General features: G+C 37.1%; 1 protein-coding gene across 2 annotated transcripts; it reads right to left on the bottom strand.

Annotated features, from left to right (window-relative positions):
* Nucleotides 1–209: 209 nt before the first annotated feature.
* On the bottom strand, nt 210–2,574 carry LOC111895472 (uncharacterized). 2 transcript variants are annotated; one of them, XM_023891548.3, is made up of 2 exons: nt 2,326–2,574; nt 210–1,383 (listed from the first exon to the last, which is right to left on the bottom strand). In XM_023891548.3, exon 2 carries the CDS (start codon nt 1,360–1,362, stop codon nt 352–354), a length of 1,011 nt encoding a protein of 336 aa, XP_023747316.1. In that variant the 5' UTR covers nt 1,363–1,383; nt 2,326–2,574; the 3' UTR covers nt 210–351. The 2 variants fall into 2 exon arrangements, with proteins under 2 accessions (XP_023747316.1, XP_023747315.1); XM_023891547.3 differs by having other exon boundaries at nt 210–1,404; nt 2,326–2,470.
* Nucleotides 2,575–22,821: the final 20,247 nt, after the last annotated feature.

Below are 22,821 nucleotides of genomic sequence, written 5' to 3'. Positions count from 1 at the left end.
AAGAAAATTCCTAAATTGAAACCTAAAGAATTCACCGTTGCTTGTTTATTTTGCTATCAGTCGAAATTATAGAACATTAGAATATTTGGGTTTTATATTTGGGCTTGTTAAAAAGTTGGAATTGTGGTCGACTGTTTGTAATAGAATATTAGGCTTTTGTGTGGGCATTTTAGTGAATACTCTAAATAAACACATTTTCATGATTTCACTTCAAAAACATATTCATCCAAGTTGTCATATAAGTTTGAAGGTCCTCGAGTCCTCTTATACAAGAAAATAATAAAAAGTCTATTGGTAGCTTTTTTTTTTTTTTTCAAAGTATAATGTTTAATTATAAATAAAAAGTCTATTTCATACAAACTTCGTTTGTCGCCTGAATTCGTGATCAGCATTTCTAAGAAACTGATCCCAACCACTTCCTTCACTTGTATCCAAATAATCATATGGAACCGCCGTCTTCAAACCCGGCCTCACTCCACACTCACTCTCCACAATTCTAAATTCCATTCCGCCTCTCACCGATTCCGGTTCCGATTCCGATTCCAATTCCGGCCATGTAAACAACAACGGCAATGTAAACGCACACCACGGGTTAAAATCCAAAAGCTTAACCTCCCCATCCGTTCTCACATACACATCAAACGTGTAACTTTCCGACTCAAATCTCATACTCACATTCTCAATATAAAATTTCTTGATTCCCGTTTCCAACTCATGTTTCTTTTCGATCAGAATCGGGTAAAATCCCGTGACTTCTCGTTGCGAGATTCCGACCAGGATGCGATTCCGGACGAAGCAACGGAATTCCATTTCCGGGTGGAGAGACGGGTACCATTTCCGAAGGGCGAGGAAGAAACGATCAGGTCTAGGGGTATTACAGTCATTACACAAATCATAAGCGTGGCAAAGATCGTGGACCAATGAATCGGATGATTTAAGCAAAGGGGCGATTTCGGTAAACGAGGTGCATTTGAGGGTCCCGGTTGAGCTGATCCAAGCAGAGTCTTTAGGGGAGGTCCAGTTGAGTTTAGGGAAGATGGCACCGCCGAGTGTTTTGATTGATTCGTTGATTTGTGATTCCAATTCCGGGAATGAAGGCGGTGGTGGTGGTTGTTCTGATTCGTCATCGGATTCTTGTTCTTGGGATATAATGTAGTCTTGTTGGTCTTCGGAATTGTGGATTCTGTTGGGTAATGCATCGGAATTGGAAATGGAAAGTGGAAGGAGGAAAGGACCGGAATCATCGAGGAGATATTGAATGAAGGATTCCGGGAGCTCATGGATTATTGTTTTGATGGTTGTGGATTTGAATTTTTGATACCATTCTTGGATTTGACATCTGTTCACTTCTTCTTCCTTCATTTTTCTGATTTCTTGATCAATCTACAAAAAAACTGAAATGCGCTGACAAAATGCTATCAGCTAATAAGCATTTTTTGGAGTGTTTGGCAAAAACTTGTTAAATACGTAAAATGACCAAAAAGGGCATGCTTATATATTTTGGCATATTTCTTATATCTACATGACTACATATAATACTTTATCTTTAATCAATAATAATAATCTTTTTGAAAAAAACATACAATAATAAAATCACAATTTTTATTAACTTCAATAAAAATTTAGATAATTTGAGAACTTAACACTACATGTGTCCAATGGGGAAAGAAGTATGAGAACTTAACATGTAAGACTCCATTTAAATTATAGCACCATGACTGCTTTAATGAACATTTCTTGAAACACTATAATAAGCATTCAGTCACACAAAGATGCCTCTTTTACTAACATGATTCTATCCATATAGTAAAGATGGATAATCCCTTCATTTCAAGAAGACACTTACAAATTTTATTTCTGCTTCAAAAGGCGTACTCCTTAATGCTAAATCAATATAGATCCCAACAGATTTAACAATGATTCTCCTTTCTTCTCTTTCAATTTCAATGCGATTTTTTTTTCTTTTCAAAAAGGTTGATTTTTTATGTGATTGCGTAAACGGGTAGATTTTGTTTTTGTTTGATTTGTTGCCAATTATTTCATCTCCAGGGAGTTATTCTGATTTTGATTTCAAGGAGGAAAACACAAATTATTGTGAATTAATTTATCAATCCCAAGATTCTCCCTAACAATTAAATTTCAATTTTCAACAAATTAAGTAACAATTAGCAATAAATTGATCAATCTTCAAGAAACCCTAACTCAAATTAGCATTCGCATTAACAAACCCTAACAATTAACCATAAACACGTAAAGAATAGAAACCCAATTGTTAACAATTTGAAAATACTAAATAATAATGGCTTTGGAAAGGAAACAAAATACCTTCAAATCAGAGGCGGCAGCAGGCGGCGTCGGAGCAGGGGGGCTGTGGAGTGACAGCAGCGGTGAGCGGAGTAAGGCGGCAACAGCAGTGAGGCGGAACAGGACTTCGAGCTGGTGAGGCGCAAAAGTGGGAGAAGAGAGAGGTGATCGAGTATCGTACCTAGCGTCCGAGTTAACTCCTTCCCGTAACTCAACAATCCCACCTAGAACATCCGTACTAGACAAACGGCAAAAATAGTCCTTGTGTTTGTATTTTTATGAGTTAGTCCAAATCTTTATAAACATGGATAAATATCTATTTTAAATATCTTTGTAAATTTGATACTTGAAAAAAACTTGAAATATCTATTTTATCCCTTTTCAATTATTCATAATTGTTTTTCCATTTTAATTATTAAAAAAAGTAAAAGAAAATCCCTTCTTAAACACGCACACATCAAAGTCCAAATTCTTGATTTCACTTCTGTAATCACCAACAACTTACGCCAAACATCCATATGACGATGGAAACCACAATTGCTTTTCCTTACACCAATGACCACCTTCGTTACCATCTTCCTTGTTGATGACGACCACCACCTCTATCTAATAGATTGATTTTTGCAGCTTCCTTTCCACCGACCACAACCATCTTCCATTTGGTCTCGTTTATCTCCTTATCCGATCCGTGTCTGAAATCGACATTGTATTGGGATCTGCAACGAATTATTTCTTAAGTAGATCTAGATTTCTAGACGTTGTGCCTATTTATTTGGTTTGTGTTTTCATGTGAAATTAGGGTTGTAAAACATAAGGTTAAATTAAGTTCTTGGTTGTGGGTTTCATTCACGTTCAATCTGATTAGATTGTTAATTTGATTGATTTATATGTGTAACGCCCATGTTTCGGGCATAAGCATTGGTAGATGATGTAATAGTCTAGGTCAACTATTGTAACATAATTTGAAGTAACAAAGATGAAATGTTTGAGTATTATGTGAATTATATGCTCACATATTTGTTTATAAAGAAATAATAAAAATAAGCGTCAAAATTAAAGTGTGAGATAAACCCTATATCTTTACATAAAGTTGTAGTGGTCGGAACAAGGATTCCGAAGATATAAAGAACGCTGAAATTCGAGTTATAACGAATGAGTTATGGTCTGTCGAAGTTTCGCGACAAAACCGGCATATGCGCGACATAAATAGTGAAGTTACAATAGAGTGATTTTTAAACTTAATGATCTAAATGAAAGTCGTAGTGTTCGTTAAACCGAGAGCGTCCATAAAAAGAACGTCCAAATCTGACTTCGTATGAGGAAACTATGATTATTCTAAGTTTCGGATTAGCGGTACACGGCCCGAAACTCGAATATTAGATCGAGCCATTTTTAGCCAACACAACATAAATGAGAATCGAAGATCTCGTTAATAGTAGCGTAACGGTAAAAAGACAGATGAAAACGGACGTCGGATAGAGAAGTTATGGATTTTTAACAGATTTTTCTTGTCCCGGAACGTTAAAAATATAAGTTTAAAAATAAATTCAAAATTAGCCAACGGAGTCTAAACGAAAGTTGCAGATTACGATCATACCTATGCGTGGATATAAAGACATCGAAAACGGAGCTTGTATGCGAGAGTTATGAATTTTTTAAAACGGGATTCAGATCTACGAGATGTGATGACGTGGCTGCATTTGGGTCGTCGCTTGCTGATTACAGATAAGCCTTCGGATTCGGAAACCTGGTCTCGCATACGACCAACGTATTCGAGGTACGCCCAGCGTGACGTGTACGCACCGTGTACCGAAGCTCATATGCCTACCGAACTACTCTTTCGCGGTTTCGAGGAGGTCCACGTCGCCCCAACAGCTCCGCGACACGTGTTGTATGATCCGAGGCTACGCCCCGCGTTCGAAGCCCTGTACGCCCAACGTATGTCCTAGGACCAACCTAAAAAAGGGCTGCGAGGGTAGCCGACTTTCTCACCACTTTAATGACTACTTTCTCTCACCACCTCCATAACCCCCCATCCCCCCCCCCCCCAAACAAAGGTAAACCCCCTAGCACCCGAAGGAAGCCCCGAGAAAAGAGCTTTTCGGATTGGAAACGCTGCTCCAGCGAAGCCCGGTTTTTCATGAAAACCCAGTGTTTCGTCGAGGGAAATTGTTTTAAGACAACGAAGTGCTATCCGAGTGCAGAATCACCACCTTAACAGGTGAGTGCATAGTCCCTTTCATCTTACACATAGATATGAAGTATTTAATATAAATTACGTGCTATGTGTGCATATTGTCTGAATATTTGTTGTCTATGTTGGGTGAAAGATTTTTATACATATTTTAAATGATTTAATATGTTGTTTTATATCTACAAAATGTATTGGGTAAAACATGGGTAGATGTAATAGTTGTTGTGTGACAAAATTAAATAATGAGAGGCCTTGATATAGATGTTGTTGATGATCCAGTCATCTAGCGGAGTATAGATGACGACCACGGACTTTTCTAGACAGTCCAGTGGAATGCTAGCTGGCTCACAACCTGTAGGTGTTTATTTGAACTATGTTGTGAAAACCCGAAAGTTCTATCTTGTACAATCAAGAAATTCAATCAAATTCAGACTTGTTTCAGCTATCTTTTAGCACTGTTTAGAGTCTGTTTGAGTGTTCTAAGCCTAGTATATTCAAGAATCGGGTGTTAGGAAGTATCTGCTTGAGTCCAGTGTACCTTAATCAAGCCTTAAACCCATTAAATAGAGTTTACGGCCAAACCTTCATGTTTAGGCCGTAAACTCATGAGTTGGCCGTGAACTCATGTTAAATACATGAGTTTACATCATTTTTTATCATTCCCTTCATTTCAAGTCAAAGAAACCCCATTTCTCTCTCAAGTATCATAAGATCTTTATCCCGATCTTCCAAAAATGTAAGAATTTCTTCCTTTGATTTGTTGTTACATCTCCTTATCTAGTGATTGTACATGATTTCATCCATGAAATCTCTTCATTTTGATAGATCTTCAAGTGTTCTTCATTTCACCAAGAACACATACTAGTTTTCTTGGACCTTAAACACCCTATCAACCTTCTAGATTGTAAGTACTCTTGCATTAGCTTGTTATATGCTTGAATCACTTAGTTTACACCTTGAAAACATCAATAAATCAAGATCAAAAGAGAGTTTATGGCCAAGGCAATCTCCTTGGGCCGTAAACCCTAATTAATGGTGCAATGTTACCACAACTCCTTCCTAAGCCTTGAAACTAAGTCAAGAACACTTCAAGGAAGACTATAGAACCTTAAACATCAAATGGTACAAGGTACCATGAGTTTACGGCCGTAAACTCATTTGGCCATAAACCCATGGGCTGTAAACTCATGGGGGACTTGCCATTCGGCCGCAAACTCCATAGTGAGGCCCTACAACCCTTAGATGCAACCCTATGATCTACTAGCACTTGAATCAAAGTGTTTTCCATGTTCTAATGTGTCTTTACTTGCTAAATTAGTGGTATGATCACTAATTAGATACATATATGTGTCTTTATATGTTAAATAGGATCAGAGTGTGTGTTTAAGTCTTCACTTGACACCTAGCACCTTATCCAACACTTTCATCCAAACCACTCACTAGAGGTGAGTTTATACCCCTTAATCTACCTTTTTAAATGATTTTAAATGCTTTTATGTGGGGGGGTACAAGTTGAAACATTATAGTTATTATATCAATCACATGTGATTAATAACTATCAAACAATGGATTTTCTATACTTTTAGTTGTTTTATCAAATCAACTACTTCAAAATGTTTATCAAATTCTTCTACATGTTAAACTCCTTATAAAACTTGTTCTTATATGCCAAAGTGCTTTTAAATCATATTATAAATTGACATCAAGTCATCATTATTAAACACTTCAAATGTTTTACAAAACTTCTTTAAACTTATATATGCATGTCTATATATGTATAGTTATATAAGTAATGTTTAAAGGACTTAGGATCGATAAATCGCTTTATTTCCTTTTCCTTGTTTTGGATGTGGCCTTAGGGTATCGGTTATTTGTCCGAATGTCGTCTAAATATTAGTTATATACTATGTATACATATATAGATATAAAAGTACTATCAATCAGTTCAGTACCTTTGGGTAGCAAAGGCATACCTTCATTTCTTCAAACTACAAAAATTACTAGTAAACTATAATAGGTATAGATTAGGAAGATACTACTCATTACTTCTAGTACAAGGAAACATACAAAGAGTCAGTTCATACATGAGTCAATACATACTATTATGAGAAACTAAGAGAGCATACTATGATGAGAAACTAAGAGAACATACTACATACTAGACAGAGAGAACATACAATATTCCAGTACATACAATACATATACAAGTATAATATAACATAAATGTGAACCATTATTTTGGGGCATGGCATCACTACCATGGCTCGTTTTGTAGCCAGAGTCTCCTGGAGGGAGAGCGTGAATTTTTGTATAGATCTATACTGGATTGACTATCCTACACCTTGGTGTTCGCTACAGTGGGACTTGCAAGTCTCCGGGTGCCAAATGTCATTTCTTCCGACGTCTTTCATCATCGTGTTATTAGTCGATAGTATGTTGCAATCATTTCACATTACACCTTAATTAACGGTCGGATTAAGGTAGTTAGTACAGCAATAGTTACTATAATACAACACTACAGTACTATTATTATTTCCCCATTGCATTCACATTATGAACTTCTCACATGAATCGGTAATGTAAAAACTATATTTTTGGTTAATGATAGTCTCATTTGGGAAAATACACACTCTTACAAGAAACAAACATACATAACATTTGATGCCTTGGTAGAAGGCTACGTTTAGTAGAAAATATAGGATTTTCTAGGAGATACAAACATTTACTACAAACATTTACAAACTTATACATCAAACACTTACAAACATTTTCATACAAAAAATGATACTAAAATGCTTATAAACTCACCAGCTTTAAAGCTGATAAACTCTTTCAAAATAACTTGTATTCTCAGGTCATCAGTAGACAGGTACCGATGCCAGGTTTTGAGAAGATGGAGCTCGTTCAAGACTCATCTTTTATTTTGATTTACATTTTTGGTGTCTTATAAACTTCACAAAACACACTTATATTAAATTATATTATTAATTCAATGGATGATGTTGTTTCTTGTCTACTACTATGCTTGTTGTGATACTGTACATGACGTCCTCCTCCCCCGAACGTTTCCGCCGTTCCGGTTTTGGGGTGTAACAGATTGGTATCAGAGCATCGTTTATAGTGAATCGAGTGTATCAACCCATAAAAGATATACAAACTATAAACACATCGGGATTAAAATACTCTGATCAAGAGTTTATACTTTTAAATACTAAAATATTTAACCAAGTATAAATACCTGCATTCATACTAAAATCAGTGTTACTAGGACAGAAAAAAGTATTACGATTGTTGAACATCACAAGTAGACTCGGGGATGTATGGTCAGTTCTGGGAGTGACATAGCCTAATCAACTATGTTGGTCCGAGAAGTGACTAGCATATGCCCGAGAATGGTTGTGATGTGGCAACAAGTCTAAAAACTTACCAATACTACTATAATGAAAACATTAGAACAAAACATAAACCTAAAATACTATAAGAGTATTTTGTGTTACCATAATTACTTATCTAAGAACTAAAGGTCTTCATTAGTAGGTCAATATTTGCTAAGTGGATACGCTAAGGTTATATGTAACTAGGATGTCATAGACTTAGAATCGGTGACCTTTGATTTACTCCATGTTCCTTGTGGATTTGGAGTTAGGGTCACTTATTCGAAGGTCTATCCTGTTTTGATTACATATAACCGGTATGCACTATACAAATATTGAAGTAACTAATAAAGATCATCTTATAATTATCTAATTAGTACGTCTATTAATTATTTCTTCATCCTTATTTCTTGCGTAGATATCATGGTTGGATTCCATCCCCACGGCGACCCGTATCCCTAACCAAGGTAATGGAGGATGGTTTAAAGCAGAGACAGAGGAGGATCACCCAATCCCTTTGGATGATCACCAGGCTGAAGGCTTTTCTGATGGTTCGGACTCCGAGCCTAAGGTCAATAACCTACCCCCGGTGGCTCCTGTCCCAAATCCTAACCCTCGTCCGGCTTTTCAAGGCCCGACGCCTTCTTGGGTGGAAAGCTTGGGAACATGGAGCCAAGAGCAGAATCAGCCCACGCCATTCAATGGAGACCGAAGCTTTTATGACTTGAGCGAAGGAGGCTCAGCAGATAGGGTCTTGCCAATCCTGGTCCGTAGAGTTGCCCGAAACGAAATACAAAGCAGGACAGCTCTCCATCGAATCACGGAAGTAAATGCCAATGCGAGAATGCATACCATATGCACCACTCATCTTGAAGATGCTCGTGAGAGGTCTAGGAGAGACCATGAGGCCATACAGCAAGATCTAGCTGAAACTCGAGTTGAAGTCATAGAGCTCCGAGTACGCCAAACGGTGTACAAAAGGCACCTGCTTGATGTGGAGCGTCAGCTGGCTGAACTAAGGGTTCACCCAAGGGATACCCGTCACCAGTAGAAGATTATCCTACCTTTCTTTCTTTGGTATAAGGAATCGGCTTCCTATCTATGCTCCAAGTAGCACTTTTCTAAGTAACTATCCCTGTACTGTAAGTACTTTTAGTTAGGCTTTTATGCTATCAAAACTTTTCTACTTCGGATATGATGTAATACCTACTCCAAGGTCATTTTTCCTAAACTTAGTACATCTTAAATATCAATGATACTGACAGTCGACTAATTCCTATGACAATCCTTGTTCAAATAATTTCATTATACTATCGTTAGAATTCTATCTAAACCTCACTTTCGTCAAATTATTGAGCTATGGTAAATTAGCTCAAGGATCACTTCCAATTCTTGTCGAAGGTTGGATCATGTTATCCACCAACCAATGATAGCCTATTTCGAAATAGCAATCGTCTAGTGACCATTCTACGAACTTACTTCAACTCTTTACCAGTACTGCATCATAGGGATGTAGGTCAAACCATCGGGAACAGTTTAACAAAACGAAAAATATACATTTACATGAATGAGTAGAATACATCTAGGACCGACCATAATCACTCACGAACTCCTTTTCTTGTCATATAACAGAATCATGTCGTCATCCTGAAATAGTCATCCGAACGATGAAACCCCGATCCTTCACATAGACGCCGCCACCTTCCAAGCCGCGGTAACAGCTGTCGTGGTAGTTGTCCTTGCACACTTCAATGCTAGTAACGCAATCGAGGCTGTAAAAGGTGTTGACAGTTCAAATTGTTGTAACAATCCGGGAAATCAACAAATGATAACTGTTACAAACACCCAAAGCCACAAATCTGAGTATAAGAAACGAAAGCGTCAAGCCCAAAAGGAACGCAAGTGATCTCAAAGACTTGCCATGCAACAGCAACAAGTGGCGACCCCTGCCAATTCAACACCAATCAAACCATATGAGGGAACGCTCCTGAAGTGTGACAAGTGCAATTTTCATCATCACGGAGTTTGCCGTGATTTGCAATGCAAATATTGCAATTGAATGGGGCACAATACTCGTGTCTGCAGAGCGTCGGCACGGACCATCTTCCGAGCCACTAGCATCGGGGTCAGCCCGGCTTGCTATGGTTGTGGTGAAACCGGACACTATAAAAGGAATTGTCCAAAAGGGAGGAACAAAGAAAGCACTTGTATCTACATAACTCCGACCCGACACATCACTTCCACCACCAACGCTGGTATAAGCCACATATGTCATTTATGCGATGAGATAGGACATCTCCAGAAGGATTGTCTAGTAACAAAGAACTCTGGCGTAGACGGGAAGATACTAAGGATCACTGCTGCAGGAGAGACTACTCTGGACCCACATTGAAATACTAGGGCGTTTCGATATAGTAGACTTATAAACTGTTAAAAACTAGTGCAACTCGAGTCATATCTTTTTTGGCGAGATCCCGTCAGACAAGGGACTCTCGTGCTGCGTGTACTTGCTTTTTGTAGTATACCTTGTTCGCAGCAGTAGCCTTGTAGATAAAACTAAAGTATTGAAACTCTGTCAAAGTTGCACCATTATGTTTTTGTAACACCTTTCTAAACTAGTCTAACGCCTTTTATTCCGAGTAGTCCAACATTATCATTTAACTTGAGTCAATTCGATCCTCATAATGCCAGTTTCGTGCGCAAATTTCTTTTTCCCGTAATCGCCTTTTTAGCGAAGCCGTCATTCCATAACTCCGATGTATTCATGCAGAGAGTATCTTATGTTTCGTATCTTTCCCGAAGAAACCTCAGCAAACCTCCCCGAAATACCACTCGTACAGTACGTCAAGTTCAATCCGAAGACCCATGCGGTTAATCTATCACTGAGGAATGTATACGCAAGGGTGGTATATATTCAAGGTTCTACAGGCTTAGAATTGATGATTCCGCTTTAACTTTTTTTTCTTGTTTGGATGTGAGCTTAGAGAAGAATCATTTATTCGACTGCCTTTTCAATCTTAATTATATAGGACTCGTATACGCGAAGCTGTGATTGATGAACCAAAATATGACTTCTAATATGAACTTCAGGACGAAGACTGCTCAAGACTACGAGTGATCGCGCTGCCATGCGAATAAACTTAGGAGCCAAACAAATACTTTTCCCGCCGATCGAGACAAGAGATACAGATAGAACAGAAGTACTTATCCTTTCTTTAATTAATGAGTAATCGTACTTTCTCTTAGATTTCCCTGACATCTTTCCAGGAGAACTCCTAGGATTTACCTCCGCGATGTCAAGTCGAGTTCAGAAACGACTAAATTCCAGGGGCTATCCCAATAGCCAAATCTCCCTACCATCTAGCACCTGCAGAGATGCAAGAACTGTCCGATCAACTTAACGAACTGCTCAGCAAGGGCTTTGTAAGACCAAGCATCTCACCCTGGGGAGCTCCGGTCTTGTTCGTCAAGAAGAAAAACAGATCGTTTCGTATGTGCATCGACTATAGTGAGCTCAACAAGCTTACCGTTAAGAATCGTTACACTCTGCCTCACATAGATGATTTGTTCGACCAACTTCAAGGGGCGAGTTACTTTTCAAAGATAGATCTGAGATCCGGGTATCATCAGTTACGAGTGCTAGAGGAGGATGTCCCGAAGACAACCTTTCGAACTCGTTACGGACACCACAAGTTTGTAGTGATACCATTCAGATGGACCAATGCGCCCGCTGTATTCATGGACTTAATGAATAGGGTATGTCGTCCTTACTGGATCAGTTCGTCATTATCTTCATAGATGACATACTTATCTACTCTCGTAGTAAGGAAGAGCATAGTAAGCATCTACGTCAGATCTTGGAACCATTTCGATTAGAGAAGCTCTACGCGAAGTTCTCTAAATGCGAGTTTTAGATTCGAAGAGTCGAATTCCTGGGTCACGTTGTTAGTGAATAGGGAATTCATGTGGACACTTCCAAAATCAAGGCCATTGAGAACTGGTCAAATCCGAAGACACCTACAGAAATTCGTAAGTTTCTAGGTCTCGCTGGCTACTATCGTAGGTTCATTCAGAACTTCTCTCCAAATTGAGAAACCTCTTATGAATTTGACCCAAAAGGACGTGGCCTCTGACTGGGAAGAGAAGCAAGAGAAAGTTTTCCAAACGCTGAAGCGAGCCTTATGCACCGCACTGATATTATCCCTCCTAGAAGGGATAGAAGAATTAGTGGTCTATTGCGATGCATCCAATCAAGGGCTCGGTTGTATTCTGATGCAATGAGGTAAGGTCATTGCGTATGCCTCCCATCAATTTAAGACACTCGAAGCCAGCCATACAACACATGATCTGGAGTTAGGGGCAGTGGTAATTGCTCCGAAGGTCCAGATATCATTCGGGAAATGACAGAGAATATCGTTCGGATTCGTGAACGATTGAAAGCCTCTAGAGACTGACAGAAAAGCTACGCTGGCAAGAGAAGGAAACCTTTGGAATTCCAAGTGGGAGACCGCGTTTTTTTTCGAAAGTCTCACCATGGCAGGGCTTGATACGCTTCGGAAAGCATGGAAAGCTAAATCCAAGATGCGTAGGGCCTTTCGAGATTCTCGCAAGAATCGGCCCTATAGCTTACAAACTTAATCTACCTCGTGAACTCAGTAACGTACATTCTACTTTCCACGTCTAGAACTTGAAAAAGTGTCTGTCCGATGAGACTCTTGTAATCCCACTCAACGAGATCGACATCAACGAGAGCCTCAACTTCGTGGAAGAACCAATAGAGATCATGGACCGAGAGGTCAAGCAAACGAAAAAAAGCCGTATCCCGATAGTGAAGGTTCTCTCTAACGGGGGGGATGATGTGACAACCCAAAATTTCTATCTTGTACAGTCAAGCAATTCAATCAAATTCAGACTTGTTTCTACTATCTTTTAGCATTGTTTAGAGTTTGTTTGAGTGTTCTAAGCCTAATATATTCAAGAATCGGGTGTTAGGAAGTATCTGCTAGAGTCCAGTGAACCTTAATCAAGCCTTAAACACATTAAATAAAGTTTATGGCCAAACCTTCATGTTTGGGCCGTAAACTCATGAGTTGGCCGTGAACTCATGTTAAATACATGAGTTTACATCATTTTTGATCATTTCCTTCATTTCAAGTCAAAGAAACCCCATTTCTCTCTCAAGTATCATAAGATCTTTATCCCGATCTTCCAAAAATGTAAGAATTTCTTCCTTTGATTTGTTGTTACATCTTCTTATCTAGTGATTGTACATGATTTCATCCATGAAATCTCTTCATTTTGATAGATCTTCAAGTGTTCTTCATTTCACCAAGAACACATACTAGTGTTCTTGGACCTTAAACACCCTATCAAGCTTCTAGATTGTAAGTACTTTTGCATTAGCTTGTTATTGATGGGTTTTGGCCATAAGAACATCCTATGTGCTCATGCCAACCCTAATGCTTGGATCTAGGTTTCTCTATTGTACATGCAATTCATCCAAGACTTTAAACCCTAGATTTAGCATGTGATAATCAATATTAACATAAGAATGGGGTTTAGATCTTACCTTGTTTGTTATGTAGAAATAACAATCTCAAATCCTCCTTGTAATGGCTTTAGAAAGCTTAGAGTCACAAGTGTCACTCCTCTAATGGCTCACAAACACCAAGAGCAAGAGGATGAAGAATGAGAAGATAGGAGGCACCCAAAAACGTGTAGAAACCCTAAGGAATCACTTCACCACGTTTTTGAGTCTCAAGGGTCCTTTAAATAGTGAGGCTATTAGGGTTATCTAACAAGGAAACCCTAATTTGACTGCTTAGGCCCTAAGCAGCCCATGGAATCCTTCCTTAGAGGCCTTGGACGATTTCTAATGGGTTTCCCCATAGAATTTGTCCACTCCATCCTCTATGGAGTCCATTAGCCCAATATTCAACTATCACACAATTGACAGTTCTAGTCCCTTAAATTTAATTAATATCTTTTAGCCACAAAATTAAGTCTTAATTAATTATTGACTAATATTAATTAAACAATATGATTTCTCCTTTAATATATTATTCTCATAATATATTAATAAATCATAATTAATCCTCTCTCTCCATAATTCATCATATCAAGTTGCTTTGGTGAAGGCAACCCAAAAGGACCATGCACCATCGGGTCAAGTACATACCAAAATAGTTATGGGCTTAGACACTAATCCAAGAGTCTCCCACTTGGATAAGTCTAATAACTATTTTGCGTATGACTTCAGATCCTGATCCGAAATCGTAGCTTTCAAAAGCCGCTGTCAACTCTGATCTTATCAGATACGCGTCCTTTAGATAAGTGATCATATATTCCTCCATTCTAGATATCGTATAGATTTGAGACATGGATTGAAATCATTCTCTCAGTCTATGTGATGTTTCCCGATTTCCGATTTACGACGACTGACAACAGACTACAATTGAACACATCAATTAGTCCCGGCTTGGCCAAGCACTTAGGGTGTCATCACTAAATCATCGAGGGGCCCACAGATATCACTTTTATCCCACACGGATAAACTTTGTCTCAATGCTTGCTTGTATTTACTCATCGAATCACACACAACAATAAGTTTTATAACACCAAGTTACTGGTGCGTTTACTTATCATCAATGTGCAACCGACCAACAAATAACAACTCACACATCTCGGTTTCAAGAATATACAATATTATCTACTCACAATCACTCGTGATAAAATCCATGAAGTGATTCTTGTGAGTGTGGGTTTAATCCAATGCTCAAAATCATATTCATAAGCACTCACGAACGTTGCAGCAAACCTTTGCTATGTCTAATACACTTTAGACAATCTACAAACCAATTCATGACAGTCTTCATTCATACCTACTTCCAACATATGAACGATTGTGGACCATTCGAATAATTTAATTATTCTGAAATAATTAATTATTCAAGAAGTCAAAACATACAAAGTGAAACACAAGAATAATATTAATCTTATATGGTCCCAAACCTTTGAGTATAAATAAAACACCTTTTATTTATCACCATATCGATTACTCATTATTTATTGTTTCGGTTAATTAACTTATTACTTGAATTATTACTATAATTGTCCTAATCTCTTAGCATGCACACAATGTTTACCTATGGTCTTTACTTTGTGAAATAGTATAATTGAATAACATTTTTAATCACACTCATTTCACAATTCCTAATCCATTAGTGTAAGAATACAAAATTCTTGCCACTACTAGAATATGTTAGATTCTAACATTTTATGCAATAGTCCCTTTCGTAATGTCATGGTACAAAAGTCACCAAGACTCGGCCAATGAAATTACAAAATACTCTATTGGAGATTGTTACAAGACAATTCCATAGTCATGAAGTCTCGTATTCAGAGTACATTCCTTTGAACATCCTTCTTGCATAAAAGTTTTTAATCTAGACATTGATTCTCGATATCCAACTCCCAATATGGAAACATTTCCATATTTTCCATATGACAACTCATTCTAAATAGAATCTTATCTATTCATAATAATGTCATTATGGTCCATTCATTACTATACTTTCAACTGTCTACAAGCGACCAATCCTTGGCGAACCGTAGATTGTCCTTGGTAGTTGTTTAATTATTTTAGTCAAAAACCGGTTCTATTTCCTTTTTCCCTCTAAATGCCCTAGGCATTCGGAAAATTTTAGAACGGTCGAATATTATAGCATATGCAATTGATCCTATACCCGAAGCGTATGGGATACAATTCATAATGAAAAACGTGATACTTTACCAGTTTCTTACTATAATATCGTCATTATATTTCTATTTGCCGTGTTCTCAAAATTCGAACTACGAAGAGAGATTCCGTAATCATAATCGAACTTTGAGAATGAAAATAATAAATATACCCTTGACTAAATTCAATTAAAATTTCTCGATCTAAGCTTTTAGATTAGAAAACGAAGTATAACATTCTATCCCTTAATTATAGCAAAAACATCTCTTCAACCCCTGCAACCTTGCAAAGTGAAACTTTTGTTTTTCTATAATTAATATTGCCAACTTGCAATACTTAAATAATAATCATGCACCCACTAACATAATGATTATATTCATTCCAGCATAACCCTTATGCTCCCACTAGCTTTGACACATATTTAGGAACCAGCTAAACTTCTAGGAATCAATACTTATTGACTTCCAAAGTTCATTGTTTCTAATACGATATGATTCGATAAGCCTTTATCTAAGCTTCTCAAAATCACACACCTTTCCTTAGACAACTCATATATGTGTCTAAACTAATTCATAACCTATTTTACTAAGTCCTAAATGTTCAGACTAATTGCCAAATCTCACAATTCGAACTATGAAAAGGGATGTCGTAATCATAATCGAATTTGAGAATGCAATTTACATAATCTCTATCTCCTTAAAATCTCTCTTAGTGAAAGTGTTTCCTCACAATCATTTTCATGAAGGAGAGAAACCTTATGGCACTTAGATTTTATGGTGTATGTGTTTCTATCCATGTGAATTTGCCATTACCAAAATCGAAAGATAATGTTTGTGGCAAATTCAAACTCTTATGGACAGAACTTGTTCATTCTTAATTTCTTGCCATCAAGGGTCCCACCATTGCTTCCAAGTTATCTAGCAGCTCACCTATTCCAGTCAATGTACTTTCATTGAATAATGTGCTCGCCTTATGCATTCTATTGAGAACTCATAGAACTCATATGCATAATCACTCAACTGGATTGGCACAGAAATAAAACTTTGTCAACACGATAGGTTACTATCCTCAAGTCGTGTGCTAGTCTTTAACAATAGGTTTACTCTTGATTAGTTCTCTAAGCTTTTCAAGATCATTTAGACTCCCACTGACCTCTTGACATATAATATTCTCTTATCAAGAAACATTTCTTGATAAACAAATATCCAAGAGTTAGTGTGTGTCTATATCAAAACAAAACATTGCACACATTTGGTTTTAGTTGGTCCTTGTCTTCTACAAGACACCACAACTTACCAATTTCAAACGTGCAAGATAAAGAAAAACAATTTTCTACTTCACATTTGATGAGTGTGTGTCACTCAATTCATAATCTTGGAATACGATTCTAAGACTTGTTTTTCGAACGAAAAGTGACTCATCCTTTTGATTTAACCATTTCAATAATTTCTTATTCCTCTTCTTAGCCATATTAGTGCACTAAGATGTCTTTAGAGGATCAATTGTGATACGGTTCTTAATCATTAAGACGATCACAAAATCCGATACAAAAGTACTCTCCCTTCTTCTTAGATTTGAGAAACTTTTTATCTTTCTGCCTTCATTGATTCTTCTTATTCGTTCTGCCATTCTTTGAAACCTTTCAATGATTCAGAATTACACTTAATCTTGTAAGTATAACCACATTTACTAGACCTTTTGGTAAATCATGACGAATAGGCTCATTGTTATTTGTGGTGGACTTCACTAGTGCACAACATTGTGTTCTATTCCTTTAGTCCTTCACTTGACTCACATACTTGTGTGATCAAGGAATTAGTCTTAATTTCCTAAGTACCAAGATTTCCATACATCACATGATTCAAATCATATGATTCCAAATTTCTGTCTAATTGAAACTTGGGTGTTGAGAATCTTTCCTTACTTAGAAAATTTTGACACTACCATAAATAACATAACTAAGAATCACATCCATTTATAGAAATACACAAACATCAATTTTTTACAACGATTTCATTGCAAGGATATACATAAATAAGACAAATCAAAATTTATTTTATTCATAAAAGCAGCGAAAAACATGTCCTTACAATGCAAAATCAACTGAAAACCTATGTAATCAAATATTCCTAACAACTCTATCATAACTTCCTAGGCTCAAAATCTGATCTTCGAATCCATGCGATCATGATCCATTTCTTCGTGATCAGACTCATCTTGCTCTTCCATCAAGCTTCCACTCCTTTCTCTGATTCTACAAAACATTCAAATGTAATCTGATCACATTTTGTGTTAAGAATCAATAAATAAGAACTTAATGGAGTTAGATAGTGGAGTTTACCTGAAGTAGAGTCATACATCTTGACTCTCCCATCTCTTAGATCTCTCAGGTAGACAGGGCAGCTTCATCTCCAATTCCCCTTCTCTTGTCAATAAAAGCAAATTGACTCTTTTGGAACAGCACACAGAACTACTTCATACTTTGCCTTTTTCTTATGATTAAACTTTTTGACCATGGCACGCCTTTTGTTGCCATTGCCTATATCCATAGAGGTCTGGAAGGCAGATCCACCAATCAACTTTGCTTTTCCAGTTCGCCAAATCATTGTTGATTCAGCAGCAATAAACATATAGGTGAGATCGATGAGGGTCACGTCATGGTTCATCATATAGTACTCTCTTACGAACTCACTATATGAGTCAGGAAGCAACTGAAGAACCCAATCAACAACCAGCTCCTCACAGACAACATATCCCAACATCTTTAACCTATCAATGTGTGACTTCATCTCTAGGACGTGTGCACACACTGATTTTCCTTCTTCATGTTTACTTGCCAAAAGGGCTTGAGTGAGTTTGAACTTTTCAAGCCTTTGAACTAGTGGGTTAGGGAGAACAACAGGAGGAGGTGGAGGAAGTGAAGCATGATCTCGTATTCCTCGATCGAATCGTGGAATATCATCTTCATGTGGAAACCTTGTTCCATGGGATTTGGGAAGACCATAGTTGTCATACTTTGACATCTACAAAACGGGAGAAAATTCAAGTTAGTTGATTGATTGAGTCCTTAATAAATCACCCAAATGAGATATTAAATCTAGGACCCAACACAATATTCCACAACTTGGGAGAGGGATGTTGTAACCCAAATCGCAGAACATTTTAAGGTAAGTGAATGACGATTCACTAGTTTTCCACCATGAAAAACAAAAAGGAAGATTAAGTTTTAAATGTATTGAAAAACGCCTAGATCCTTTGAGATTCATTGAACTTTTCAATGGCATGTTTAAATCTCGATATGCCCCTCGATTTGTGACTGGGATGCCGAGGATCACAAAACAGGGTGTGAATAACCATGCAAATTTACATGGTGCCCCCAATGTTACAGTCACCTATTCGATGTGCCGGTTAACCACACACGCTCCACCGAACTATAATAAACATTGAGTCACCCTTTGCTACCTTTGCTTAGAACCATTTAGTGTGTCGGTTAACCACACACGCTCCACTAACGTCTTCGCAAGGTTACAAAGTGTAATTTCATGGAATTGCATCAAATTCACTTTTGCCTAAAGTAAATAAGATTGGGAATTTTGTATAAAACATTTAGTTATTTCATACTTCATTATACTTTTAATGGAAAGGGTTTGCCCTATCCTACCCGTTCGGCTAACGACCCTCCACCAATCAAGGAAACGGTGAGTGAGAGTGGACACCCATTAAACGACCATTTTATAGGCCATAACCTTATACCCTCTTTATAGATCGGCTTCGTAAATGAGGCCTACTAACGGTAAGACTAGCAGTTTAAGTTATACATATATAATATTAGACTTTTAATGTTATATATAATATAAGGGTGTATTTTACACTTTTAAAATACTAGGTGGTCTAATTTAATAAATTATACTTTTAATTTAATTAAATGTAAACCATATTACTATGGATTTATTAACTCTCTTTTAATTATACACTTAATTAATTTAATAAAACCATAAGGGTGCAATTTGAACTTTTTCAAAACTTAGGGTTTTAGAATTTAACATTTAAAAATTAAACCTTTTAATTAAAATTTAAATTCCAAAACTTGAGGGCAAGTTTTGAAATATTTCAAATCATTAGGGTTTAGAATTTAAATATTTCAAAATCAAACCTTTTAATCAAAAATTTAAATTCCAAAACTTGAGGGCAAGTTTTGAAACTTTTCAAAACACAAAGGATCAAATAGCAAATAATTTAAATTAAACAATTAATTTAATGATTATCTAAATTTGACATAGTCAATATTACTTGCAAGACAATATACCAATTTAATTCAAATAATCAATTATTGTCATATAAGGAAATTATCATTCAATCAAATGGTAATTATCTTTTGTTTGGTCAAGGATATACTCAAATATATGATAAAATTCGGATATTAATGACCCAAAGCAATTAAGGCAAGTATCCTCAAGCAAAACAGCAAGAAATCCCGAAATCTGCTCTAACTGACGCTCGAACTCGCCGAGTTCCATTATGAACTCGCCGAGTTGAAGCTACTCATGCGAGTCCACAATGGAACTCGCCGAGTTCATCAGTCAGGGGCACAAAAAAAACGATTTTGAAGCTTGAACAAATAAACAAGGCATCAATACAATAGAAACCAATCATGTATCTGATACCACTGATGGGTTTTGGCCATAAGAACATCCTATGTGCTCATGCAAACCCTAATGCTTAGATCTAGGTTTCTCTATTGTACATGCAATTGATACATGACTTTAAACCCTAGATTTAGCATGTGATAATCAATATTAACATAAGAATGGGGTTTAGATCTTACCTTGATTGTTATGTAGCAATAACAATCTCAAATCCTCCTTGTAATGGCTTTAGAAAGCTTAGAGTCACAAGTGTCACTCCTCTAATGGCTCACAAACACCAAGAGCAAGAGGATGAAGAATGAGAAGAGAGGAGGCACCCAAAAATGCGTAGAAACCCTAAGGAATCAGTTCACCACGTTTTTGAGTCTCAGGGTCCTTTAAATAGTGAGGCTATTAGGGTTATCTAACAAGGAAACCCTAATTTGACTGCTTAGGCCCTAAGCAGCCCATGGACTCCCTCCTTAGAGGCCTTGGACGATTTCTAATGGGTTTCCCCATAGAATTCGTCCACTCCATCCTCTATGGAGTCCATTAGCCCAATATTCAACTATCACACAATTGACAGTTCTAGTCCCTTAAGTTTAATTAATACCTTTTAGCCACAAAATTAATTCTTAATTAATTATTGACTAATATTAATTAAACAATATGATTTCTCCTTTAATATATTATTCTCATAATATATTAATAAATCATAATTAATCCTATCTCTCCATAATTCATCCTATCAAGTTGCTTTGGTGAAGGCAACCCAAAAGGACCATGCACCATCGGGTCAAGTACATACCAAAATAGTTATGGGCTTAGACACTAATCCAACAGTTATATGCTTGAATCACTTAGTTTACACCTTGAAAACATCAAGAAATCAAGATCAAAAGAGAGTTTACGGCCAAGGCAATCTCCTTGCGCCGTAAACCCTAATTAATGGTGCAATGTTACCACAACTCCTTCCTAAGCCTTGAAACTAAGTCTAGAACACTTCAAGTAAGACTATAGGAACTTAAACATCAAATGGTACAAGGTACCATGCGTTTACGGCCGTAAACTCATTAGGCCATAAACCCATGGGCCGTAAACTTATGGGGGACTTGCCATTGGGCCGCAAACTCCATAGTGAGTCCCTATAACCCTTAGATGCAACCCTATGATCTACTAGCACTTGAATCAAAGTGTTTTCCATGTTCTAGGGTGTCTTTACTTGCTAAATTAGTGGTATGATCACTAATTAGATACATATATGTGTCTTTATATGTTAAATAGGATCAGAGTGTCTGTTTAAGTCTTCACTTGACACCTAGCACCTTATCCAACACTTTCATCCAAACCACTCACTACAGGTGAGTTCATACCCCTTAATCTACCTTTTTAAATGATTTTAAATGATTTTATGGGGGGGGATACAAGTTGAAACATTATAGTTATTATATCAATCACATGTGATTAATAACTATCAAACAATGGATTTTCTATACTTTTAGTTGTTTTATCAAATCAACTACTTCAAAATGTTTATCAAATTCTTCTACATGTTAAACTCCTTATAAAACTTGTTCTTATATGCCAAAGTGCTTTTAAATCATATTATAAATTTACATCAAGTCATCATACATGAGTCAATACATACTATTATGAGAAACTAAGAGAACATATTGTAACGCCCGTAGATCCGGGCTAGTCAATTTAGAGGCAATAAGTGTCGAAAAAGACTTTTAGGAAAAAGATTATTTATAATAAATAGTCTTAACCAAGTTGTAGAATATGTCTCAAGGTTTCCGTACATATAAAGAACGCCGAAATCCGAGTTATAACAAAGAAGTTATGGCTCGTCGAAGTTTCACGGCAAAACCGGCACGACACCGGGAAGCGTAAATAGTAAATTTATGACGGAGCGACTTTTAGCCTTAACAATCTAAACAAAAGTTTTAGTATATGTTAAACCAAGAACATACAAAATAGAACGCCTAAATCTGACTTCGTATGAGAAAGTTATGAATTTTCTAAGATTTGGCTTAACAGTGCACGACCCGAAACTCGAATTTTAGTTCGAGCGGTTTTTGGCTTACACGACCTAAATGAGAGTTGAAGATATCATTAATAGGAACTCAATGGTAAAAAGATAGACGAAAACGGAGTCCGTATGAAGGAGCTACGAATTCTCCGTGGTCATTTAACAGTCTAAACGCCTCCTACTGTTAAATTTGAGATTGGTCGAGAATTAGCCGACGGAGTCTAAATGAAAGTTGTAGATCTTGATTTTACCTATGCGTTGAAAAAAATAACGTCAAAAAAGGAGCTCGTATGCGAGAGTTATGATTTTTCTAAGTTTGAAGGCTGATACGCGATATTGGGTGACGTGGCGCGATCACAGCCATTGCTTTCTCTCCAAGGAAAGCCATCAGATGATGACACGTGGCACCAACTCGGAGAGTAGGTCCTCCTACTCGGTGAGTTCATCAGGATTTCACACTATAAATAGATGTGCCGGGTTCCATTCATTCTCACACCTTTCCTCTTCCACTTTCTCTCTCTAAACTCTCACTCTAGCTCCCCTTAAGCCCCCTA

This window comes from Lactuca sativa, chromosome 9, assembly GCF_002870075.4.
Source record: "Lactuca sativa cultivar Salinas chromosome 9, Lsat_Salinas_v11, whole genome shotgun sequence".
Lineage (NCBI taxonomy): Eukaryota > Viridiplantae > Streptophyta > Magnoliopsida > Asterales > Asteraceae > Lactuca > Lactuca sativa.
This window is presented reverse-complemented; position numbering and strand designations above follow the sequence as displayed.

Bases quoted from the DNA above. Each gene is read 5' to 3' on its own strand.
- LOC111895472 (XM_023891548.3), bottom strand. From the start codon at position 1,362: ATGAAGGAAGAAGAAGTGAACAGATGTCAAATCCAAGAATGGTATCAA.